The sequence below is a fragment of the Cavia porcellus genome, unplaced genomic scaffold, assembly GCF_034190915.1.
Source record: "Cavia porcellus strain 051 isolate PalLab524CR breed Dunkin Hartley unplaced genomic scaffold, mCavPor4.1 scaffold_12, whole genome shotgun sequence".
Classification (NCBI taxonomy): Eukaryota; Metazoa; Chordata; class Mammalia; order Rodentia; family Caviidae; genus Cavia; species Cavia porcellus.
Window position 1 is genome coordinate 23316522 of NW_026947495.1, and position 21376 is coordinate 23337897.

At 40.6% G+C, this 21376-nt stretch overlaps 1 protein-coding gene across 3 annotated transcripts in view; it reads right to left on the reverse strand.

Annotated features, from left to right (window-relative positions):
• The window catches only part of Lypd1 (LY6/PLAUR domain containing 1), a 37284-nt gene that overhangs the window by 9336 nt on the left and 6572 nt on the right, over positions 1 to 21376 (reverse strand). Inside the window, exon 3 of one of the 3 annotated variants that reach the window (XM_063259596.1) lies at positions 1067 to 1202. The exons of the other annotated variants lie outside the window; for them this stretch is intronic. Coding sequence (XP_063115666.1) covers positions 1195 to 1202 — 8 coding nt within the window. The 3' untranslated portion in view covers positions 1067 to 1194. Of the gene's footprint in view, positions 1 to 1066; positions 1203 to 21376 lie in introns of those variants that run through there. 3 annotated transcript variants of the gene reach the window in all.

Sequence of the window (21376 nt, forward strand, 5' to 3'; positions counted from 1 at the left end):
AGTGTCTCCTTGAAGGGGACAGCGAGACCACAGCCTCTTGATCTTTTTTGCTCTGCCACATACTCTCCCAGTATGATGTGCTGTCTTGTCACAGGTTAGGAACGGAAGCCTTCAAAACAGCCAAAATAAACCTTTTCTTTTCCTAAATTGATTATCTCAGGTACTTTGTTACAATAATGGAAAGCTGATTATTGCATTCCAAGAGCAGCTCAACCAATCATTCTTATTGTACAAATCTCTTTCAAGATTCTGAGGGTCAGTAATTGAGGATTTAAGAACTTGCAACATCATACATGTAGGAAGTATAGCAGCTAGGAGTTGACCCTAGCATTTTGGCTATCATCTATAATACTTTATAGCAATGGGCAACAAATTAATGCTGAAAATGATAGTGTTTGTAGGATAGTTCTACTCTGAAAATCATTTTTTGGTATGTGTTGCTGTTTTATATCAATGAATTACTTTCTTTGACAGATGATTAATACTGGTGGACTCTGAACTGAATAGCCTCCTAGTTTGCTGTTCTGTGCAACTTAGGAATATAAAACATCAATCTCACCAGTAGTTACTGTCCTTTACCCCCTAGTTCCTGGCAGATATTTGGGCAGGTGTAGTTTAGGTTCGGATTGCTTCCTCCATGAGAATGCTGCTTTGGGTATACAGAAACACTAAAGCAGCGGACAAATAAGAAGTAAAAAGTACTTTAGATTTCCCTTAAAACATGCAATTTTATGTCATTTTTTTCTCTAAAACTGCATATTTGGAAAGATTGATTTTTCTATCACTGTTAGAGAATCCTGGAAGGGTGCTGCTCTGGTAATATAAAGCCCAACACAGTGTGGTTCAAGTAATCATTACATTTTCTATCCACTGTCCCTTTTGGAAATTACATTTAATCTCTAACTTTTTAGTCCTAATTTTAGAGCATTAATATCATTTGCCACTTCAGTTCAAATAAACTTTCTTCCTTTACATGAATTTTAAGAAGGCAGGAAGTGCTGTGCCAAGGAACAGGGCAAGCTGGAGATTAAGAAGGGCTTTGAGAAAGCAAAGGTATTTCACCCACCTTCTTGATTGTGATTAGACTAGAGATGCGGTATCTTCTGAGAAATGAGGGACAGGACTGGGTAGAGAAGCTGGGGTAGAAAGGTTGATTATTTGGAATCTGCAAAGTAGGGGAAATAAGCTGCCTCTTCAAAGACCTGAGATAAAAAAAAAAGAGTATCCGTGTCCATCTTCAGCAAGCAGCTGGAAACGAGGAAATAGTCAAGGACAAACAGGAGAGGTCCTGGGGAATAGTAAGAATTGCCCTGGAAGGAGAAAGCAAGCTTACAGAGATGGCTGCAGGCAAGAGGAAGTCACAGTAGCCTGTGATGGCGGCACTGGTGCAGGAACCCACCGCAAGGAATCTGAGGCAGAAGAGGTGGGTGGGTGGATTGAGTCCAGTTGAAAGAGAGTAAGAAATGTTGCTAAATGGGAGGAGTAGGCTGAGAGTTAACATCTGTGATGGATTCTCCTGCTCACACAGGTGTATCATGACAAATTCCAAGTGAGTCTAAGATAAACAATCAAAAAACAAGCCACAAAAGTACTAAAATGTACTCTAACATTTTGAGCAATTTCTTTCATTATATATAATAGTGAAGGTTCTGGGTTATTTTATGCCACAACCCCAGAAGCCAATATAGAAAAGACTGACAAGTTAAATATGTATGTATGTATGTATGTGTGTGTGTGTGTATATACACACACACACACACACACACACACACACACACACACACACACACAATCTCTTTAGCCATAAAGCAAAGTAAAATCCCTATAAAGGAAAGTAAAAGATAAGTGAAAGATTGAGAAAATCACAGTATGTTTTCCTAATAGGTCAAAGGCAGCATAGCAATCAGCAAATAATAAATTATAGTAAGTCAGTAAAATTATAAGCCATCCAAAAAATGAAGAAAACAAATGGACAGTTCACAGATTATCCAGGAAGAGCTTGGAAATACATAAAAAGATATTTATCCTCACTCATAAAGAGATGTGCAAATTAAAACTACACCGAGACACCATTTTTACTTATCACTTGGTCAAAGATCTAAAAGCTTATTAGCACCATGTCCATGGGGCTTGGACAGAGGCCCTTTCTCACACTATTGGTCAAGAGGGTAAACAGGTGTAAATTCCATGAAGATGATGTGGCAATAGCTACCAGCATTAGGAACAGCAATCCCACTTCAATGAATTTATCCCACAGACATTCACACATAAGCAAAATGTCCATAGGCAAGGTTATTCATCAAAAGGTAGTTTTAGGAGAAGAACAGATGATGACACTGTCATCAGGAGCCTGGTAAACACTTTTGTCTTAATCTACACAGGGATGTCACCTCGGAAAGGAAGAGGATTAAATTTTAAGAATATTTTGTTTAAAAAGTGCAGCTGGACAGATCCTTTTCTTTCCTTTTCAATAAATGAAGTCATGCTTCCATGTTCTAAACACAGTTTTAAGAGCTTTATAAATATTAATCATTTTAATAACTCTTGAACAATAATCTCCATTTTGCAGATGGAGAAACGGAGGCAGAAAGCAGTGAAGAACTTTGCTTAAACAATATGTAGATAGTGTGATACAGCTGAGATCTGAACCAAGAAAACATGGCTTTGAAATTTCTTAACCATTTCCACTGCATTCCCACCATGCTAGAATTTGTATCCACTGAGAAAAAATATGGTATCTGCACACATATTTTGCATACACATGCAATACACATATTTCAAGAAGACACAACAAAAAAATGATATTGGTTGTCTTGGAGATGTACTACGTGGTCATAGCATAAAGGGTGGAAAAAAACTTGTAGGCTTGTTCTCTACCATTTGAAATCAGGACCATTAAAATACCTTTCTAATAAGGGCATTTTAAAATAACACCCCCAGTGAACCATTTTATTAAATGGCTTCTCTTTTCACAGTAGTGCAGGGTCGTTCCTAGCTACCTCTACCAGATGCTCTTGGGAATGAACACACACTAAGCCACACATGGTGCCCATGACCTCAGGTCTTAGTCTGAGGGTGGAAGGACTCTGAGTAAAATCAAGAAGGCCTTCTTACAGATTACTGGTGGATGTATAAATCAGCATAATATCAGAAGGACTTATAACGTACATGCACTTTTTACATGGTATTGAGGATTGAACCTAGTGTTTTGTGCATGTGAAGCATAACCTCTGCCACTGAGCTAAAGAAATCCCCAGTCCTATAATAAAATGTACAAATCTAACAGATACATTCCTTAGCAAAGCAAAGCACACTTTCACATCCCTAATCGAGGAAAAAAGTACATTCATACTACAGGGTATTAAACAGCATTTAAAAGGAAATTGCAGAGCTCTACACTGATTTGGAAGGTTCTCAGTGAGTGGAACAATCAAGTTCCACAATGACACTGAAGTATACCATTCACGTAAGAAAAAACAGCAGTACATGCTGTGGCAATGTCTACAGGGGATGTATGTACAAATCTGAGGGTGACAGCTTATGTTTATAAGTAAAATCAGAGCAAGAGTTCCAGAAAGCAATACACTGAATGGTGTAGTCCCTTGAGTGATGGATGGTGGGCAGGACCCCCTTGTGATCTGGGGTATCAATGTTTTGCAATGGGAATATAGTCATAGAGATTGCATCTATAAATTGCAAATTAATAGAAAACTGTAATCTCAACCTGGTGCACTCAGCAACAAACAGTACATGACACTAGGGTGCAGATGGGTTCATATCATGGTGGCCAGGATGTGTGCAGCCTCATAGGGCCTCCCTATGGCATCAGATGGTACTGGCCATGGGTGCTATGGCTAGGCATGACTTCAGCAGCTATGTGAACAGGAAGTGATTTCCCAGCTGCGGTGACCGTAGATGGGTTTTCCTGAACATTTATGACTGGCATGGGGCTCCCACTGCCAGGTTAGTGCAGCAGAAGCTAATGACCAAGAAGAGAAGTGAGGTTCCCCAAATAGCTGAGAGATCTTCCCAGTGCCCTCCACTTCATGATCTTTTGCTGAATCCCTTCTAATCCCTTTAACAGAATGTAAACCCTGGCAACGAGAACAGTGCCTGGTATATAATGACTCAATAGTATTCATCAGATGAATAACTAAGTGAATGAAAGGAGCAAGGAAAGAAGACCAGAACATGGAAGGATTTGAAGGGGACCCACGATAGTAGGTACTTTTCTGACAAATTCTGACCAGAATTTTATTCCTGGCCTATATGGCTCCTTATCTAGTTGTCCCAAAGCCTCATGCACACACAGGTGAGGCTTGGGCATGCATGCTGGTTCCCCTCTGTGATGCCCCTCTGCCATGCTGTCCCCACCTTGGAGCCCGTTGGCTATGGACCGAAACCTCTACAAACTGTGAGCCAAATAAACCTTTCCTGCTTTAACTTGTGGGTGTTTGGCATTGTGTTTCCCACAAAGAAAAGAATAACTAAGATACTCTAAGTAGTTAAGGTTACATAAAGATAAAAGAAATCTCCAGGCCTTCATTCACACAGGACAGAGCTGACAGGGTCCCTGATCTTGGTTAGGGGGTTCAGACCGGCTGGCAGACTCAGCTAGTTGATGAAGGGCTGCCAATGAGATGCAGCAGGGCTAATCCCAGCTTGGACCTGCTACCACTGCTTCCCTGCAGGGTGCAGAGATGTGTCCCTCAATGCCAAGTCATTCCTGCAGCTCTGATCTGCAGACCAGAAGTTTGTTCCTGGAACACACTACCTGCTATCACCAAATTAATCAAGACACCTAGCATTTAAAACTTTAATCTCCTTTAAGTCTTCAGGGAGATGATGACATCCTGAGGCTCTTAGCTTTAGATGGGTGGCTATGCCTGCTTGCTTTAAAATTACCACAAGTGGTTCTCCCTGAGGAAGTGATTCCTATTAATCAGCCTATCTAAGCTGTGACTAGGGGACACACTAAGGAATGAAGGAAAGAGTAAATAAAGCTGAGATTATTTCCAGAGAGTTCATTTCACTGTAGCAATTATACCTTTTCTCTGGGACCCATGAAATTAGTCTATAGAGGAATTTATGCTCAAGGAGTTATGCTGGTAGAACAAAAAAAGAAAAAGGGATTCAGTCCTCTGCACCCTAAAAGTTGGAATTAAATGTATTTAGATTAAAATTTATCCAAGTAGATTACATATATTTCTATGACATTTTATCGTTCGCCCTCTCAAAGATGTTAGAAACAATCCAAGTTAAATGCACTAATATGTACAAGGTATTTTAAAAAGTGTTTGATGCTGCTGTAATAATTATGTGTTCATGAGGCATTTTCTGATTCATGCCTTTAATGCATTCAAGTAACTACTTGTTGCATTTGCACATGGTGCCTAATTCAGAGGAGAACAATGACTTTGATAATCACAAATTGCTTGACATTTAAACATTGAATCTACTTTTCCCTTAGTTTTCCACACTCTATCCAATCCTCCTAAACTAAATTTGAGCCTTATCTCAAATGGATCAATTTTGCATTCAGGAGGAAAAAAAAGGCAAGCCAGGACATGGTAGAGAAAGAGGAAGAAAGAAGTTTTAGAAGCTGATGTGGATGCTCTATGCCCCATCTCCTCCTTTGTACTGTATCAACCTCTGTCTGGCATCAGGTTTGCTTTATAGAGTTGAATTATTGATTATAGAAGGTGGGGAAATGGAAAAGAAAAAAGGTGCTTTCTCTTTGAGTCCAGTTCTTTTTTCCTGCTTCTAATATAACTGGATCACTATGACCTGAGTAAGCAGAACAAAAGGCACTTGTGACAACCCTTCTGGAAGTGAGTCCAGCCCAAGAGTGGCCTGAGCTTTAGAATTCCATGTTGCTGAGAGTTTATCCTGGATCTTAGGCTGGTATTCTGATCAAGAAACCCGATGGATGACCTGGTGGGTGGCAAAACAAAATAAAAATCCTTTCAGGTTCTAAATCACTGATGTTTTGCTGTCACTTTGGTTGAAAACTTCATCAAAAGTACTTTACTAAGGCGCTGGCAAGAAGGGCACGCACTCCCTGGGTAGGAGCAGAATTAGAACTCAACCAGGTGAGAAGCGTCAAGTCCTGCTGGCTCTCAGCCACCAGTGTATAGAATTGTGTGGGATTTCCTAAACATGCAGACGCCCAGAAGCATCCACAGGTGGTCTAAATGTCTAAATTACTGTTTTGAGGAGGAAGAGGGCACATGAAGACCATAAATGCAAATTTTAACGTACGCAAGGAGTCATCTCAGCAATGGCAAAGATTTAATTCTTTGTCACAATCTGGCTGGTGCTCTGCAGCAGGGATGTAGGGTTGTCTCCCAGCACTGGAGGAGCTGCAGCCACAGAGTGAGAGGTGAGGCAATCCCCTCTTCCTTACCTTCCAGGTCTGCTCTTTACATCTATTTCCTTTGTAACCTGAAGTCATCACTGATCTCTATGGGGCTCCCTGGAGCTGCTCCCCAGGGTGCCTATCCTTCAAAGACTGCTATTACTGAGGACCTGCCTGCTCACCTTGACCATGAAGCTCACAGGTGGGGCAGCCAGAGAAGCAGTCCCAGCCATTCCTGGAGGTAATCAGGCCTGTGCTAGGCTGGCCATTGCTAATGAAGGTAGTGGTTCCTTCCCTTTAGTCCTTTAATATATCCCACTGGGATACTAAAATCTATACTGGTTCACTTTCCTGTGAATGGCTAGATAGTAATAATTTTTGATCTTTGCCTACAGGGAAGTAGGTTCTATTCATCTGCTAGGGCTGCCACAGCACACTATGACAGTCTGTGTATCTTAAACAACAGAAATTTATGTTCTCTTAGTTCTGGAGGCCAAAGGTTCAAGATCAAGTTTCTGGAAATTTAATTCTTGCTGAAGCCTCTTTTCCTGGTTTAAGGACAGCCCTCCTGGCTTACTGAGAGCTGCCTTCTCTTAGGTCTTTTCCTCTGTGCAGAAGAAACAGAGCACACTAGTGTCTTGCTCTTCTGTAAGGACACTAATCCCGTTGCACCAAGGGCCTCATGACCTCCTGTAGCCCTAATTACCTCCCAAAGGCTCCACTTCCAAGTATCATCACACTGGGGATCAGGTCTCCACACACTCACTGTGAGAGGACACATCTCAGTCTGTCACACAGGTAGTGGGTCCAATTTGGCGTGGGGGCCATAGTTTGCTAGCCTGTATTCTACCAAAACTTATCTTCACATTATATAATCTATTCCTCCCACTCAATGTTTCTTCTGCAGCTGTATGCGAGAATCCACTAACAGTCTGGAGCATTTGCAGTTGGACAAATATTTGGAATGTTCTCTAAAGGTTCCATATATGTCTCCTCAAAGGCAGCTCCATCAAAGGCTATTTCTAGTTTTGTAGAATTTCTAGAATTATCTCTTGATGTTTTTAAATGGCTTTCCCATTTCTGTTTCTGCAGAAAGTCTGTTCTTCATAGCAGGCCCAGACCCTGCAGCTGCCTTGGAATACACAGGAGAGAGCAGCAGCAGGCACAGAGAGACAAGGGAAGGAAAGCAAAGTTCAAGCCACTGCCTGAAGGCTGTTCCCAGCATAAATATGCAAGTCTGTTGAGTAACACTGCCATTTACGTGTTTTATGGTGCTGCTGCTTAGAGTCAGAACCCTGCAGAAAAACCAGAGCAGTGCCTCCCCTCGAGGTTCTCTCTCATTCTCTCTCAGCTGTCTTCATGTCTTGGATTTCATGATCTATTACTTGCTTTCTAATTTTTGTGGTACTGGGGATTGAACTCAGGCACTCTGCACTGTTCTATATCCCAGTCTTCTTAAATTTTTGAGACAGGGTCTTGCTAAATTGCTGTCTGGGTTTGAACTTCCAATTTTCCTGCTTTGGGTTTCCAGAGTGCTGGAATGACCTGCGTGCACCACCAGGCATGGCTGCTGTCCTTCCTTCAGTGTCCAGTAGGAACAGGAAGCTGCCTTGTTTTGGTAAGAAGGTGCTAACTCTAAAAGGTAGCACACCTGGCTTTGTGGAATGTCGTCATTTCACCCTTGCTGAAATGGATCTAGAGTGCTTGGGCTCCCCTGTTGTCTCCTGCTTTTCAAAACCAGAAACTCTTTCCATGTACAACATGAAACTTGATGTGGTAACTTTCTCACCCCTCTGAGCTTGACTGGAATTTTCTAGATGTACTTTTGGGCATTTTACAGTTTTCTAGGTCCTAAAAAATATCAATCAATAATGAGTAGAACAAAGTTAATGAGTTTGCTTCTTGTTGAAAACATTACTTTTCAAATGAATTTATGTTGCCAAAGGGCCACTTCACTTCCTAACAAGGTATTTGGGGAGAGGAAGAGCTGCTGTTCAGTTCTTTCTTTGAGCTTCTATTTCTTGATCTGTCAAAATGACTGCATAGTCTCAAAAATCATTCATGTTGTGGAAAACCCAAGGACAGTGACATCTGTCATAAGGTAAACAGTGGAAGTTTCAATAATAAACTGGAATGGTTCCTATTTTTATTAGTGAAAACAACCTGGCAAGTATTATTGACAGAATGTAAAGAAATACTGGACTGAACGTGAGGAGAGTAGAGCTTCCATTAACTTCTCCTCTCAAGTTTTAGAGCTTCTAGAAAGGAGCTAAACAAAGGATTTGTGCATTGTTAGCAAAATTGGAGAAATGAAAATTAAACCAACACCATTTCACTCCAGAAAGAGTGGCAATCATTAAGAAGTCAACCATTAAAGTGCTGGCAAGACGGGGGGCATGGCGGTGGTGGGCAGGGGAGTGGACAACCTTCTCCATTGCTGGTGGGAGTATGAACTGGTGCAACCACTATGGAAATCAGCAGAGAGTCTTCAAAACACTAAATTTGAGATTTCATTTAACCTAGTTACTCCCCTCCTAGATATCTTCCCAAAAGAATTAAAGTCATTGTACCATGGTGATGCACACATACTCACATTTATAGCAGCACAATTTATAACACCTAAACCTTGAAAACAGCACATATGCCCATTATCATTGTATAAGTGGTAAAGAAAATGTGGTATTTAAATATAATGGAGTACTACTCTGCCATGAAGAAAGATAAAGTTGAGGTATTTTTAGGTAAATGCTAATATACGTTGAGACTATAACCTAAGTGAAGTAAAATTAGACACAAAAGTTTAAATATCACATTGCTTCTTGTGTGAGAAAGCCAAAGTATAAATAAGGAGCAAAATAGAGGGTGTCAGTAAACAGGAAGAACTTTATTAAATGAGAAGGGAAATGAAAGATGTTGGGAGACAGGAGGGAAGGAAGGAAAAAGGGATTTAAAGAAAATAGAGCTAAAGGGAAAAACAGGAAAAAAAAAATTTTTGAAAAGAGGAAAATTAAAATGTGTTATGTACAAATTCCTTATAATGAATGTGATCATTATATACTACAAACATGTACTAATCAAAAACTTTCTAAAAATAATAAAAGTACAATTCCCACAGATGTGTTTATAAAACTATCGATTTTAATGTATGATTTAAAGAAAGAAAAAGGAGAAAGATGACAATGTTGGTTTCATTTAAAAGTTCATTCCCCTGAAGCATATCATATACAAAAATGTTTAATGCAAACCAATCCCGGTAAAATGTTTTCAATACATAAAAACGGGAGTGGAAGAAGCTGAAGCAGATTGAGTCCACGTTCATTTTACTCCTGAAATAAGTCCTCGCCCAACAAACCTGCATAGCATTCTGTCTGGGCTGCTTCGTGCACCTAACTTCACTGATCCTCAATTTGCTCTTTTTAGAAAATGAGAAAACTGTACCTAAAGGAGTAAAGTGTTAGGATTAGGGCAGTAGTGTTTCAAAAGTGCCTCTGATTGTGCTGATGAGTAGCATGTGACTAAGAAACATCAGCGTCCCTGATTTCGGGTTTGGTTTTTATTTAGAATGAGCTACTGGGGAGAAGTGGAGGAGGCAAAGGTAAAACCAGCTGGAGTATCTTGTGCCACACAATGAGGAAATGTTTAGAAAAAGATGGGGGCATATTGAATGTCACAGGAGTCAGCCTCACAGTGGGGAGACAGAAGCAATTTAAGCAACAAAGTAAATAACAGTACTAGATTATAACCCAGAGTGAAGTGAATGTCTGTGAATCTGTACTGATATAAACAACTGAGTAAATATTTGGAGGACAGGTAACAGCGCTGCCTAACAGAAAAATTCCAATTAGTAACTGCAGAAGGAATAAGGGAAACAGAAATTAAGATTGGAACACAGTAATCACTGATATTTAAATTACTGGGTGAGGCTCAAGGAGAGAGATACTTGCACGATTTAAAACTCCCTTATTGATTAAAAAGAATAAAACAGTAAGTTTACAGTAGAAAAACCAGCAGACACCATGAAGCGATCAAAGTTAATATCACCTATAGTAAAACTCTGGCTGCAAGCATCCCTTGATATGATTCACTGGAAAAGGACATCACTGCTGAGTGCCCTGTCAGAAACGTGCGAAACTTCAATCTGATCACCATGTAGTATCAGACACTCCCAAGTGAAGGGCGCTACTCACAGAGACCGAAAGTGTAAATAAGCTCCAAAATGTCTAATAGATATTGTGAAATAGGAAGAAAATGTTTGAATGTAAAGGCCAACCAGGGAGGAAGGAAGGGGAACAGAAGGAAGGGAGAAAAGGAGGAAAGGAAGAAATGAAAAAAGCTTGTAAATAAGGAGGGGAAGAAGGGCTGAGGGTGGGGGAGGGAGTGTGCAAACAAAGCATCAAGTTACATAATGCACAGGTACAGATTCTCCATGACGAAACTGATCATTATGTGTATGCAAAATACACCAATAAAAATCATTTTACTTGGAAAAAAATCAGACTAGTCCTCTCCAGTGGCAAGATCATGGAAGACAAGGGAAGCACAAAGAACTGTTAGAGATTAGAGGAGGAGGAGGGAGGGGGAGGAGAAGAGGGAGGAGGAAGAGGAGGGGGAGGAGGGGGAGGGGGAGGAGGGGGAAGAGGAGGGGGAGGAAGAGGAGGAGGAGGAGGAGGAGGAGGAGGAAGAATGCAGTGTGAGATGTTGCAAAAAAAAAAAAAAAGGAATAACCTGAGAAATCCTAATACAAAAGTTTCATTAATTAGTAATATGCTAACATTAATTTCTTAGCTTTGATCATTTGAACTACTGTTAGGTAAATTATTCAGTTACTGAAAGCCAAGTGAAGGGTATACAAAAAGCAGACTGCCGTTTTTTTCAACTTTTCTAGCAGTTTCAGCTTATTTCCAAATAAAGTTTTTTAAAAGGTCACTGCTGTGGGTGAGAGACAAGTCTATACACTCTTCATCTTAAACATAACCTAACAAATGCTTCTACGAAACATGCTTTGTGGCTTTTTGTGCTAATGAATAACTGCATGCGTGCGCGTGTGTGTGTGTGTGTGTGTGTGTGTGTGTGTGTAACACAGCCCTAAATGCCCATGATATTTAACTGCTTGTTTTCCTCAAAGGACTTCGGGGACTCTAAAATGACCAGTATTTCAATTGAGGGAAGATTACTGGGGAGATGTTTCTCTCTCACCTGTTTCCTTCCATACGAAGGGAACTGATTAATGCAACTTATGGCCTCTCTTCACCTCCCCTCATTCCAAGTGTAGGTGGAGTGAGGTCATGTGTGTGTGTGTGTGTGTGTGTGTGTGAAAGACAGAGATATTGAGGACTGAACCCAGGCTTTCACACTAAGCTAGCCCCCCATACTTTTTTTTTTGACGCAGGGTCTACGTTGCCAGGCTGAGGCTCAAACTTGCAGCTCTCCGGCTTTGCCTTCCCACAGTGCTGGAATCCTGCCCAGCAGGAGGGAGAGCTGACTCAGAACTCTGGGGAAATGCACTGGACACATGTTGCTCTTCCTGTATTTTCCCTTCTTGGGAGTTAACAACTCAGAGCAGAACTGTTCTGCTCTGGTCCTCCAAGCAAGAACTTTCCTGTAGCTGGGCTTGGCTGTGGCTGGGTAAACCCAGTACTTTTAGAGGTGATAATCTGAATGCCCAATTGCCTTTTATCTCAGGTCTTTCTTAGTGTTTCTCTGTAACAAGGATATTTTTTGGTGGCCTCTGCCATATTTGTTTTATTTCTTGTTTTCTTTCTTCAGAACCTGAAGGAGAAAGACTGATAATTATGCAACAGCCATTAGGCCAACAGGTTCAATATGTCCACATTTGCAGAGTGTCCTAGAGATTAATTCTATGAAACCATGACTCTCTGGGGAGCAGGGGAGAATTTTCTACACTTATCTTCTGCTCCAAACAGCACCTGGACTTCAACAATTACCAACAGTGGCTTTTTCATAGTTTTTTGCTAGGTATGTTGTGCATCCCTTACTTACATTAGGACTGAGAATCAGTAACCTCCCTAAAAAGAGGAGATGATGGGTCATCCAGAACTTGGGCCTACAATTCTATTACAACTTTCTTTCTACAAACATGCTTTTAAAAGTTACTTTCCTAGTTTTCTCACTTTACTGCTGCCCCCATGATCAATTTTGAGCATCATGCATTTATCTTTTCTAGCAGTTTACTTTGTCTCTGTTCTCTTTGCTCGTACAAAGATGAGAACTTTCTAAACAGAGACTTTAAATAGTCTTTTCTCACTACAAATGCAATCCAGCTTTAAAGTCTACTTTCTGTGGTAAACTGCTACGTGTACAAATATCCATTTGGGAATGAAACTAATCTCTAACCAATAGTTCCTGCACCACAGTTATGATTACATGACAATAAATATTCTATGCAGGGCTAGGAACAGCTCCTCAAAGGAAAATGCTTCAGAACAGGTAATTGAAATGAACTGTGTGCATTTTCACTGAGGTTTGAAAGAAATGGCAAGAAAAAAAGATCTTCGATCTGTTCGCAAGTATTTTTTCTTCTTCTTTAAATAACACCATGTGAAAAATTCTGACAGTCTCTGCATTCTAATGGAAATGGCTCAGGAAGGAGGAGGTTACCTGTGCCCTGCCTCCCTACTGCCCTGAAGAACACCAGTTATCAGGCATAAAGAGAAGACCTGGAAAGTAGTTCTTTTCTGGACAATTGCGTTTGCTAGCTCTTAAGTACTTATCCCTTTTCCATGGATGGAAATAATTGAAAGAGCAAAGAAGCCTCTTTCACTGAACTGCAGATGGCCACAGGAACCAAAGAAGAATGCTAAAAACCTGTTTTAGAAATGAAAAAACCAAAAACCAGTGCCAAGCTCTGATCATACTGATGCTAATCCACTGGCCCGTCTTTGCATAGAAGTGGAACTGGAAATTAATAAAAACAGACATAAAATGAGATACCTAAGAATACACTTCTTTTCCTAGTAATAGGGAAGTGTGAACTTCATTATGCATAAGACTTTGATTACCCTTTTCAAAAGACTTTTTTCTTTGCTCAGTTTAATTTTCAAGGCTGTTAACCACTGATGCCAACTTAATTATACCAAGCAAACAACCAACTCATAATGTATGATGCCAATTGTTAGTTTTACTTGAGTCTTGCTCTGCTCACTTACAACTTTCTGAGCCTGGAAGGTTTCTGCGTGGTCAGCTGCTGCGTTTCCTAGTCTGGTGTCTTTGTTCTCCAGTTTGCCACAGGGGGTTGAGGGAACAGGTATTTAAGCCTTATTATCTCAGTATTAATGGTGCCCTGCAATGATTTATGAAACTATGCTCTTGCAGTTTTAACCTTACTGTCTTTCTGATATTATTCTCAAATGCTGAGATTAACATAGCGGGACCCAAAGATGCATAATTGGTTCCTTATATGCAAATTCACCCAAATGTTGGAAAAAGAGCCGTTAATGGCTTAAAGGTTGCAGGTAGAATTAACCAAAACCTTCTAAATATTTAATGTAAAGCAACTTTATGTTTACTACCAATAGGCCTTCTCTGTAAAATATACACTCACTAAAATTTATTTATACTTTTACCATAGCATTCAGTAAACAGATTTCTGTAATGTCATGTATATTTTGTGTTAAATTTCAGGACTTCATTTGTGAGTATACCTATGTCTTTCCTTTATAAAGTATGACAATGATCAGGATGAAGGTTTTTTTCACTATGCATTCCAATGTTCAACTTAGGCAAAACAGCAGGTGATAGGAGAAAAAGATTACCCCTTTCCTTTCACCAGGGGTAGCCAGAAACACTGTGCTTGAGCTTTCCTAATCTTGTGCACAGATTTCTCAAGAGGTGTTTCAGCAGACACTGAAAATTGACCATCTATATGGTTTAAATATGAAGTGTCCCCTAAAGATTCCTGCGTTGATTCCCCAATGTAGGAATACTAAGAGGCAGAGTCTTAGAGACCTGGTTGCATCATGAGGACAGTAACCCCAACTGATGAATTCATAATTTTTTTTTTTTTTTTTTTTTTTTTGTATCGGGAACGAAACTCACAACTGTGTGCTTGCCATGTAGGTGCTGTGCTGCTGAGCTAAATCCCTGGCCCGTGAATTCATAATTGAATGCGTTATTGAGAGGTGGGGCCCAGCTGAAAGAATCAGATCACTGGAGAAGGGACTGTGAGGGTTGATCTTGCCCTGGTCCTCCTCTCTGGCTCCTTCCCTTGGCTCTCTGCTTCCTGGTTACCATGAAGCAAGCAATTTTTCTCTGCAAGGCTTCTACCATGATCCTTCTGCCTTACCATATGCAATAGGGTCAGCTGACCATGGACTATAACCTGTGAAACCAGAAACCAATATGAATCTTTTTCTCCTTTAAGGTGTTTCAGTCAGGTGTTTTGTCACACTGATGAAAAGGTAACATACCATCCAATACTTACAGGTATAAGCACCATGAGACAATGACCTGACAGATCAAATTTTTTGAAGTGACTTTGGGAAAGCTTTGTTTTCTGATAAAAAATGAAGACAGAACCTCCTTAGTGCAATCTCCCTTTCTATTCAGTTATCAGGTTGTCTTCAACAGGCAGCATACCTGGGCGCAATACACCAACAGGTTTGAAAAAACAAGCAGGAAAAGTGAGGAATCCTGCATCCCGATGGCACCACTTGTGCCAGCAGGGATATGAGAGTGCCCCCAAAGTCACCTACTTGCAAACTATCTCCCTGGGTAAATAATGTGTCATGCTGTAACATCCTCTCCTAGCCAAAATATTCATAAGTAATAAAAAAGTGAGGTCCAGGGTGAGGCCCGCAAAGAAGGGAACTTGAAAGCTGCAAGAACTGATGATTCTTTTATAAAGAGATGAGTGAAGAGGACAGACCCAAATGCTGCTTCATGTGTAGGAAGATCTAGCACAGCCAGGGCAGACTCGAGCTTCAGCATGAGAATGTCACTCATGACATTTGTCAATGTCATGACAATGATACTAATGACATTTAATGAAAGGTCTAGGAGTCCTAATTAGCTGAATGCTTGGAACCTGGTGAAAGTATAAGAGCAAAACAGACAAAGGGAGAGTAAAAACAGTCTTTTTGCTTTATACTCATAACTAAATGGTTTGATTCCCTAGCTGCAGGTCTGAATGTACAAGTTTTGTGGAATATATTTGTAGGTATTTTAAACTTCAATCTTTATATGGGAGAACACTGAAGGGAACAGGATTCTTTAGGGGGATGTGTGTGGGGATCTTCCCTTTCCAACGAAGTTTATAATGTAGACCAGTGAAGTGGTGCCATGCATCCTGCGGTGGGGCATTCCTATCAAAGAAAACTAAGTTTTGTCATCACTAACACACCCTGACCCCCTCAGTGTAATAAAGCTCTAGTTAATGATATGAGCTTGTGGTGATCTAGTCCTCCAGTACGCCGGGTACTGTATAGAGTGTGTATGTGTGTTTCTCACCAGTACTTCTATTAAAAACAAAGCCGAGTTGTTTGGCAAGCTGATGAACTAGAGAATTTGGGAAGGAATATTACAGTTCAGAATGGTTCCTTGAAGGACAGCTCTTACGAACAGGCATTCATTAATTCCTAACTTAACTAAAGAGTAAAAGGTATATTTAACTTGCTTTTATTGTTTCCTTCTTATGCTAAAGATTTGAGCTTCTTTGTTTCTTGTACAATATGTTAAAATGTTAATAAATCTATCCTTCTAGCCTGAAAATGAATTTGTCTAATATATTCATTCTGCAAATATTTATTGGTATCCACATACCAGTGAGTGAGTGAATGCAGCTGGGAGAGAGAGGGAGGCACAAAGAGAGGAAAGGAAAAAAGGAGGCAGGGAGAAAGAGGAGGTGAGAGGAAAGGAAAAATGTAAGTAGTGATAGGAAGAAATATGTGTGGACAGTGAGAGGAGGGTGGGCGAGCTGGAGAGAGGTGGGAAACAAACAGATTTTCAGATGCCTACGTGTAGAAGAGAAAACCACAAATGGGCTCTAGGGACGGGGCTGTGTTTCAGTTTGATTAGAAAAATATACCCTAAAATACTGAAGGGATTTGGCACTAGAGGAACTCCTGGCTACAGAACACTGAACAAAGATAAAGCTATTGGAACATCCTTGCATTAGGCTTCTGTGATCAGCTACCTTCAGACATGCTTCCTGATGCGATGCCAGTGAGCAGGCCCTGGCTGGCTTTTCAGTCTACACCAGTGGTGGCAAACCTATGGCACATCTGCCACAGAGGGGCTTTAAGTCACTGATAGCTCTAAAAGGTTTGCCATCACTGGCTGAGGCTGTACAGCGCTGGGTCTGGTTTCTCCACCGTATCCTACGCTTATGCAAAACGGTGCCTTGATTTGCTTTACAGTTCTTTTCCTTCCCACAGCCTGTGACACACAGAGTAGGAAGCTGTCTAGCCTTTCAGAAGAAGTTAGCCAACTCCTCGGTCTCTAGGTGCTCTCCCACACACTAACTGCCTGTCTCTCCAAAGATATCCTTGAAAAATCCTGCTTTCTTTGCATTCCCAGTCTGGATGTCTTCCCTGGGTGGGAAACCAGCACCATGGGTAGCCTTTTGCTCTTTCTGAACAGGTTTAAGTTAATTATACTCGAGCAGTTGGCTAGATTTTGCATAAGCATTGACAGAGTGCCCAGCGTCACTTATTACACCTGCTTTCGCGGCTGCTCTTTGAAGGAGCACCAGTGGAGGGCATCGTCAAGTGCTGTGTACATTCATATTCATCCCGTGTGCAGCATGCTCAGCCCATTGCAGGCTGAGAGCCATGTGCGTGGAACCAGCCGCCTCTGGCACCGTCTCTAGCCATTCCACTGCGCTCGCGAACAAGTCCAAGAAATAGAAAAACATAAAAAGCTATTGTCCATGTCCGGTGAGAAATGAAATGCACTGGACCAAGTATCACAACTTCCTTAAAATAATATGCCACTTTATCACTTCTGCATGTGGATACTGCTTGTGGTTTGCAAAGTCATAAACCCCTGGAAGTCAATGACTTGAGCCACTGATGCTTTATTCTATTTTAATGCATCCTTTAATAAAAAGCAATTTATTACTCTCAATGGTTTCACCTTTTCTCAAACACTTAGTCCGTATTCTGTTTTGCTTTGTGGCACTGGTGGCCATCAGAAGATTTGAAGCAATTTATTAATAAAAGAACATGCCCTATAGCTCTGCCCTATGAAAACAGTTTCTGAATTACAATGCAGTACAGGCAAAGTTTACTTCATCTACAAAAAATTAATGGTATATATAGTAAGTCTTTAACTTTTTTTTTTAACTTAGCTTTGACGGTTGCTCCTAAGCAATAGTTGTGACCTCTTGTGGAGAGCCCAGGGGAGAAAGCACATTGTCTTCTACCAGGAATTCCCCCCAAGTCATCTACTACAGTGAAAACTACAAAGCAAGAAGAATCTAACTTCAAGAAAGAAAAAGAACAGTACACACTTCCCACCTTAATGGTAAGCAGTGCTTCCTATACAGAGACTGTGGTCAATGGCTTGGCTTGGGAGAGAAAGATTAGACTTCAGCGATGCCTAGGATTCACCAACCACAACCAAATCACGCCAGTCTGATCTTTATAACCATAATCTTTTGCTAGGATCTCTCTCAACCTGCTGTATCGTCAAACCTTCTCATGGGAAGAAACAAATGCATCAAGACGCTCGATCTAGGGAAAGAAAATTTCTGTCAACATCATAGTGAACTCATCTATGAAATGAAATCAGTGGACCAGAGAGATTAAAGTTCTGACACTGCAAGGCAGTGATTCTTGAGTGCTGCAGCCTATAGGAGAGGTCACACATGGGGACATGCAGCTAGGACCACTGATAAGGCCTTCAAGCACCAGGAACACCCCATCCCTGTGCCTGAGAATTCCTGAAGTGAGTTAAACTAGTAAGATCTCCTCAAAGTAAAACAGATGAGCCATTTAAGGGATGAAGAATCCAGTGCTCAGCACACAGATGTTTGAGGATCATGAATCACTCTGCTCTATAGTCCACGTTCCTTGGCATGGATTTGTACCTGAACTTATCACAGTGCTGAATTAGCCAGTGGAGTTCCAAGGTTTACCAGCACATGCCACCCCATTTCTCATCTCACCCTGCCCTATTCGAGCACTTAGAGATTTGCCAAACCGGAGATGCCTGCATTACTGAGAAGAAGGTACATTTGATAATAGGAAATGGCATGAGTGAGTCATAAACACATTACCCTAAGCAAAAGAAGCCAGTCAGAAAAGGTCACATATTACATTATTTCACTTATCTGAACTATTTAAAGTAGGTAAACCCATGGAAAGAGAATGTGGATTAGTGGGTTCCCAGGGCTGGGAAGAAGGGTCAGTGGGGAATGACTGGTAAATGAGCATAAGGTGATGAAATGTTCTGGAATTAGACAGTGGCTACAGTAATGCAACTGAGTACTGTATACTAAAAATACATTAATTGTATTTTTTAAAAGGGTGAATTTTATGGTACATAAATATTTCAGTAAAATTGTTCTTAAAAATGCAAAAAGGAAACTGAGAATGTCTCCATAGTGACTGTAAAAAGAAAAAAGAAAAAAAAAAAAACCCTGGGGAAACGAAAGAGACTTGAACTGTAGTCTTACTGGCAGTATGTCTTGAAGCTCTCCATGCATGAGACTCACCAGTTAACAAGAACAGATATTTCCTCACCGGAGCTGCCCCAATTAAATATCACTCATACACACACACACACTCACACTCACACACACACACACTCACACGGAATGCAAGCACTTCCTCAGTCTGAGAAATGAGGAAAAAGTGCACAGAGTAACTTGCACTAAGACACTGCTCCATTATTCCCAAGCAAGTATGGAGACTGAGCAGATGAAGCCAGTTCTGTGAACAGCCAGGTAGGTTTCCAGTTTTCAGACTTGAAGATGGTTACACTGGCTGCATTCTTCATTTTCATGCAGTATCTCTTATGAGGGAGCCTGCATTCTTCTGGGCAGGAAGCTAAGCCTCTTGGACAGTAAATAATCTCCTCGGAGTTATCAAGCATGGAAAGCCTAGACTGTTCATGGGGCTGTGTCTCTGAAGAACGTAAACATCTTTGTGGTTTGAAGAGTGAAACAAGAGTTGGGCTTTTGAATCCTTCAGCAAAGTGTGTTAATAAACTTTGCATGATTAAGACATGAGATTCTAATCATTCTGAAGAAAAGAAAGGGAATGAAGGAGCGATGGAGCGAGGGAGGGACAGGAGAGAGCATGTGAGAGCACAGGCTTGGAGAAGGCGTCAGATTCAGATATTTTTTTGTTTCAGGAGTATATGAGAGAAGCCGATTTCCTTTTCATAGTTCAAAGGAAATGGTATGTTTTGTTTTCATACTTCGTTTCATTTCACTTGGGGAAAAAAAACTCCAGCTTTGAAGCCTCCCTGTTTAAACTCATTAGGAAAACCATCAATGACGGAAGCTTTCATGAAACTGTAGTGGGAGGAATTAGTGTTAAGGGAGAGCTGGATCAATCTTCAAATGTTTCATCTGTGGAGACAGGAGGTCAGCACTGGCTGCTTGTTCAGCTGGAAAGTTAACATAAACAAATGCTTCTCTTGCTGGAGAGTCCAAGGGACTGAAGGCATGTGATATTCCCCCTCCAAGTACTAGCTTAGAAGCCAGTTTTACCTGCCACATTAAAGAGATGGATGCATCCGGAGAACTAAATGAGCAAGCTGATTGGCAAAATGTCTTGCCCTGCAGAGAAAGGTGTTCTTTTACTGTCACAAAATCATAGGAGGCAGTGATATCCACATTCACAGCAGCACCAAATCTGTGTAATTCATAACTTTATTGAAGTCGACACAGAAACCTTTTTAGCAAGGCTGCTGCCAATATATGCGGATATCTTTCTTGACACTGGAATCTTTTTAAAGAATTTTTAAACCTATTGAAGTTTCATTTGCCACAACAAAACCAGAATGATTTTTGAATGTTTCATTTTTGTTTTATTCACAGAGCATATTCTGCCATACATCTGATTGAGTTAAGCAGAATGAGGATGAGAAAGTTAAGGACTGCAAGGGGATGTGTAAAAGTGGGATAACAGAGAGGCCTGGTAGGAGGAGGGCAGAGATGAGCAGGGGAGAGGTAACAAAAAATTAACAGGTATCACTGCTATGCCCAATAAAGACCTTCTGGAAAAAAAGAATACTGAAATCTGTCTTGTGTCTACAAACAGCAAGGATTAAATCCTTTTCGATCTGAAGTTCTGCAAAGGAGGACTTAATGTTAAGTATTTTCATTTTTCTTGCAAGAATTATATATGGCATATGCAAATATTCACAGCCAAAAATATGTAACTATGCATCTGAGCCATTGTACAAGTGCTCTTCAGTGCATGTGTACATCTTAAAAGAACAGATGTAAAGGAATTGTGATATGATTGATTAGCAGAACTGGGACTCCTTCCTACCAACTGAGGTTTCACACCACAGCCAAACTAGTCTATGATTTTAAATCTTGGTAAAATTTAGCAGAATTAGACCTGAGAAGATATTAACTATGGTTAGCTTTCCATTTCTTTCTACTAACAATGGATGACAGATTATTTTGTGGACATTTAGTTCTCTCTTGCACTTTCATCCTGCTAAGGAGAAAATAAGGCATAAAATAAACGTACCCAAAGCCTGGGGCAATCCTTGCCTAGCTTAATGAGCAACTAACTAATCCAAAAGGAGAAGAGCATTACTTATACAGCCATAATGTAGACACAACATGGCATGTAAATCAGTAACCCTTGTATTGCAAAACAGACAAATAGATTAATGCATGTTGCAAAGGATGGGTGAAGAGATCGATTAGGTTACTGATTCAGACCATGAACTTTCTCTCAATATACTGCATTTAACTTTTAAATAAGGTTTAGGAGAACCTGTAACATTTTGCTCACTGACAGAGCTATATTTTACTAAGGGCAGAAATTGGCTAGTCTATAAAAATTAAATTATGCCCCCTTTCACTGTATCTAG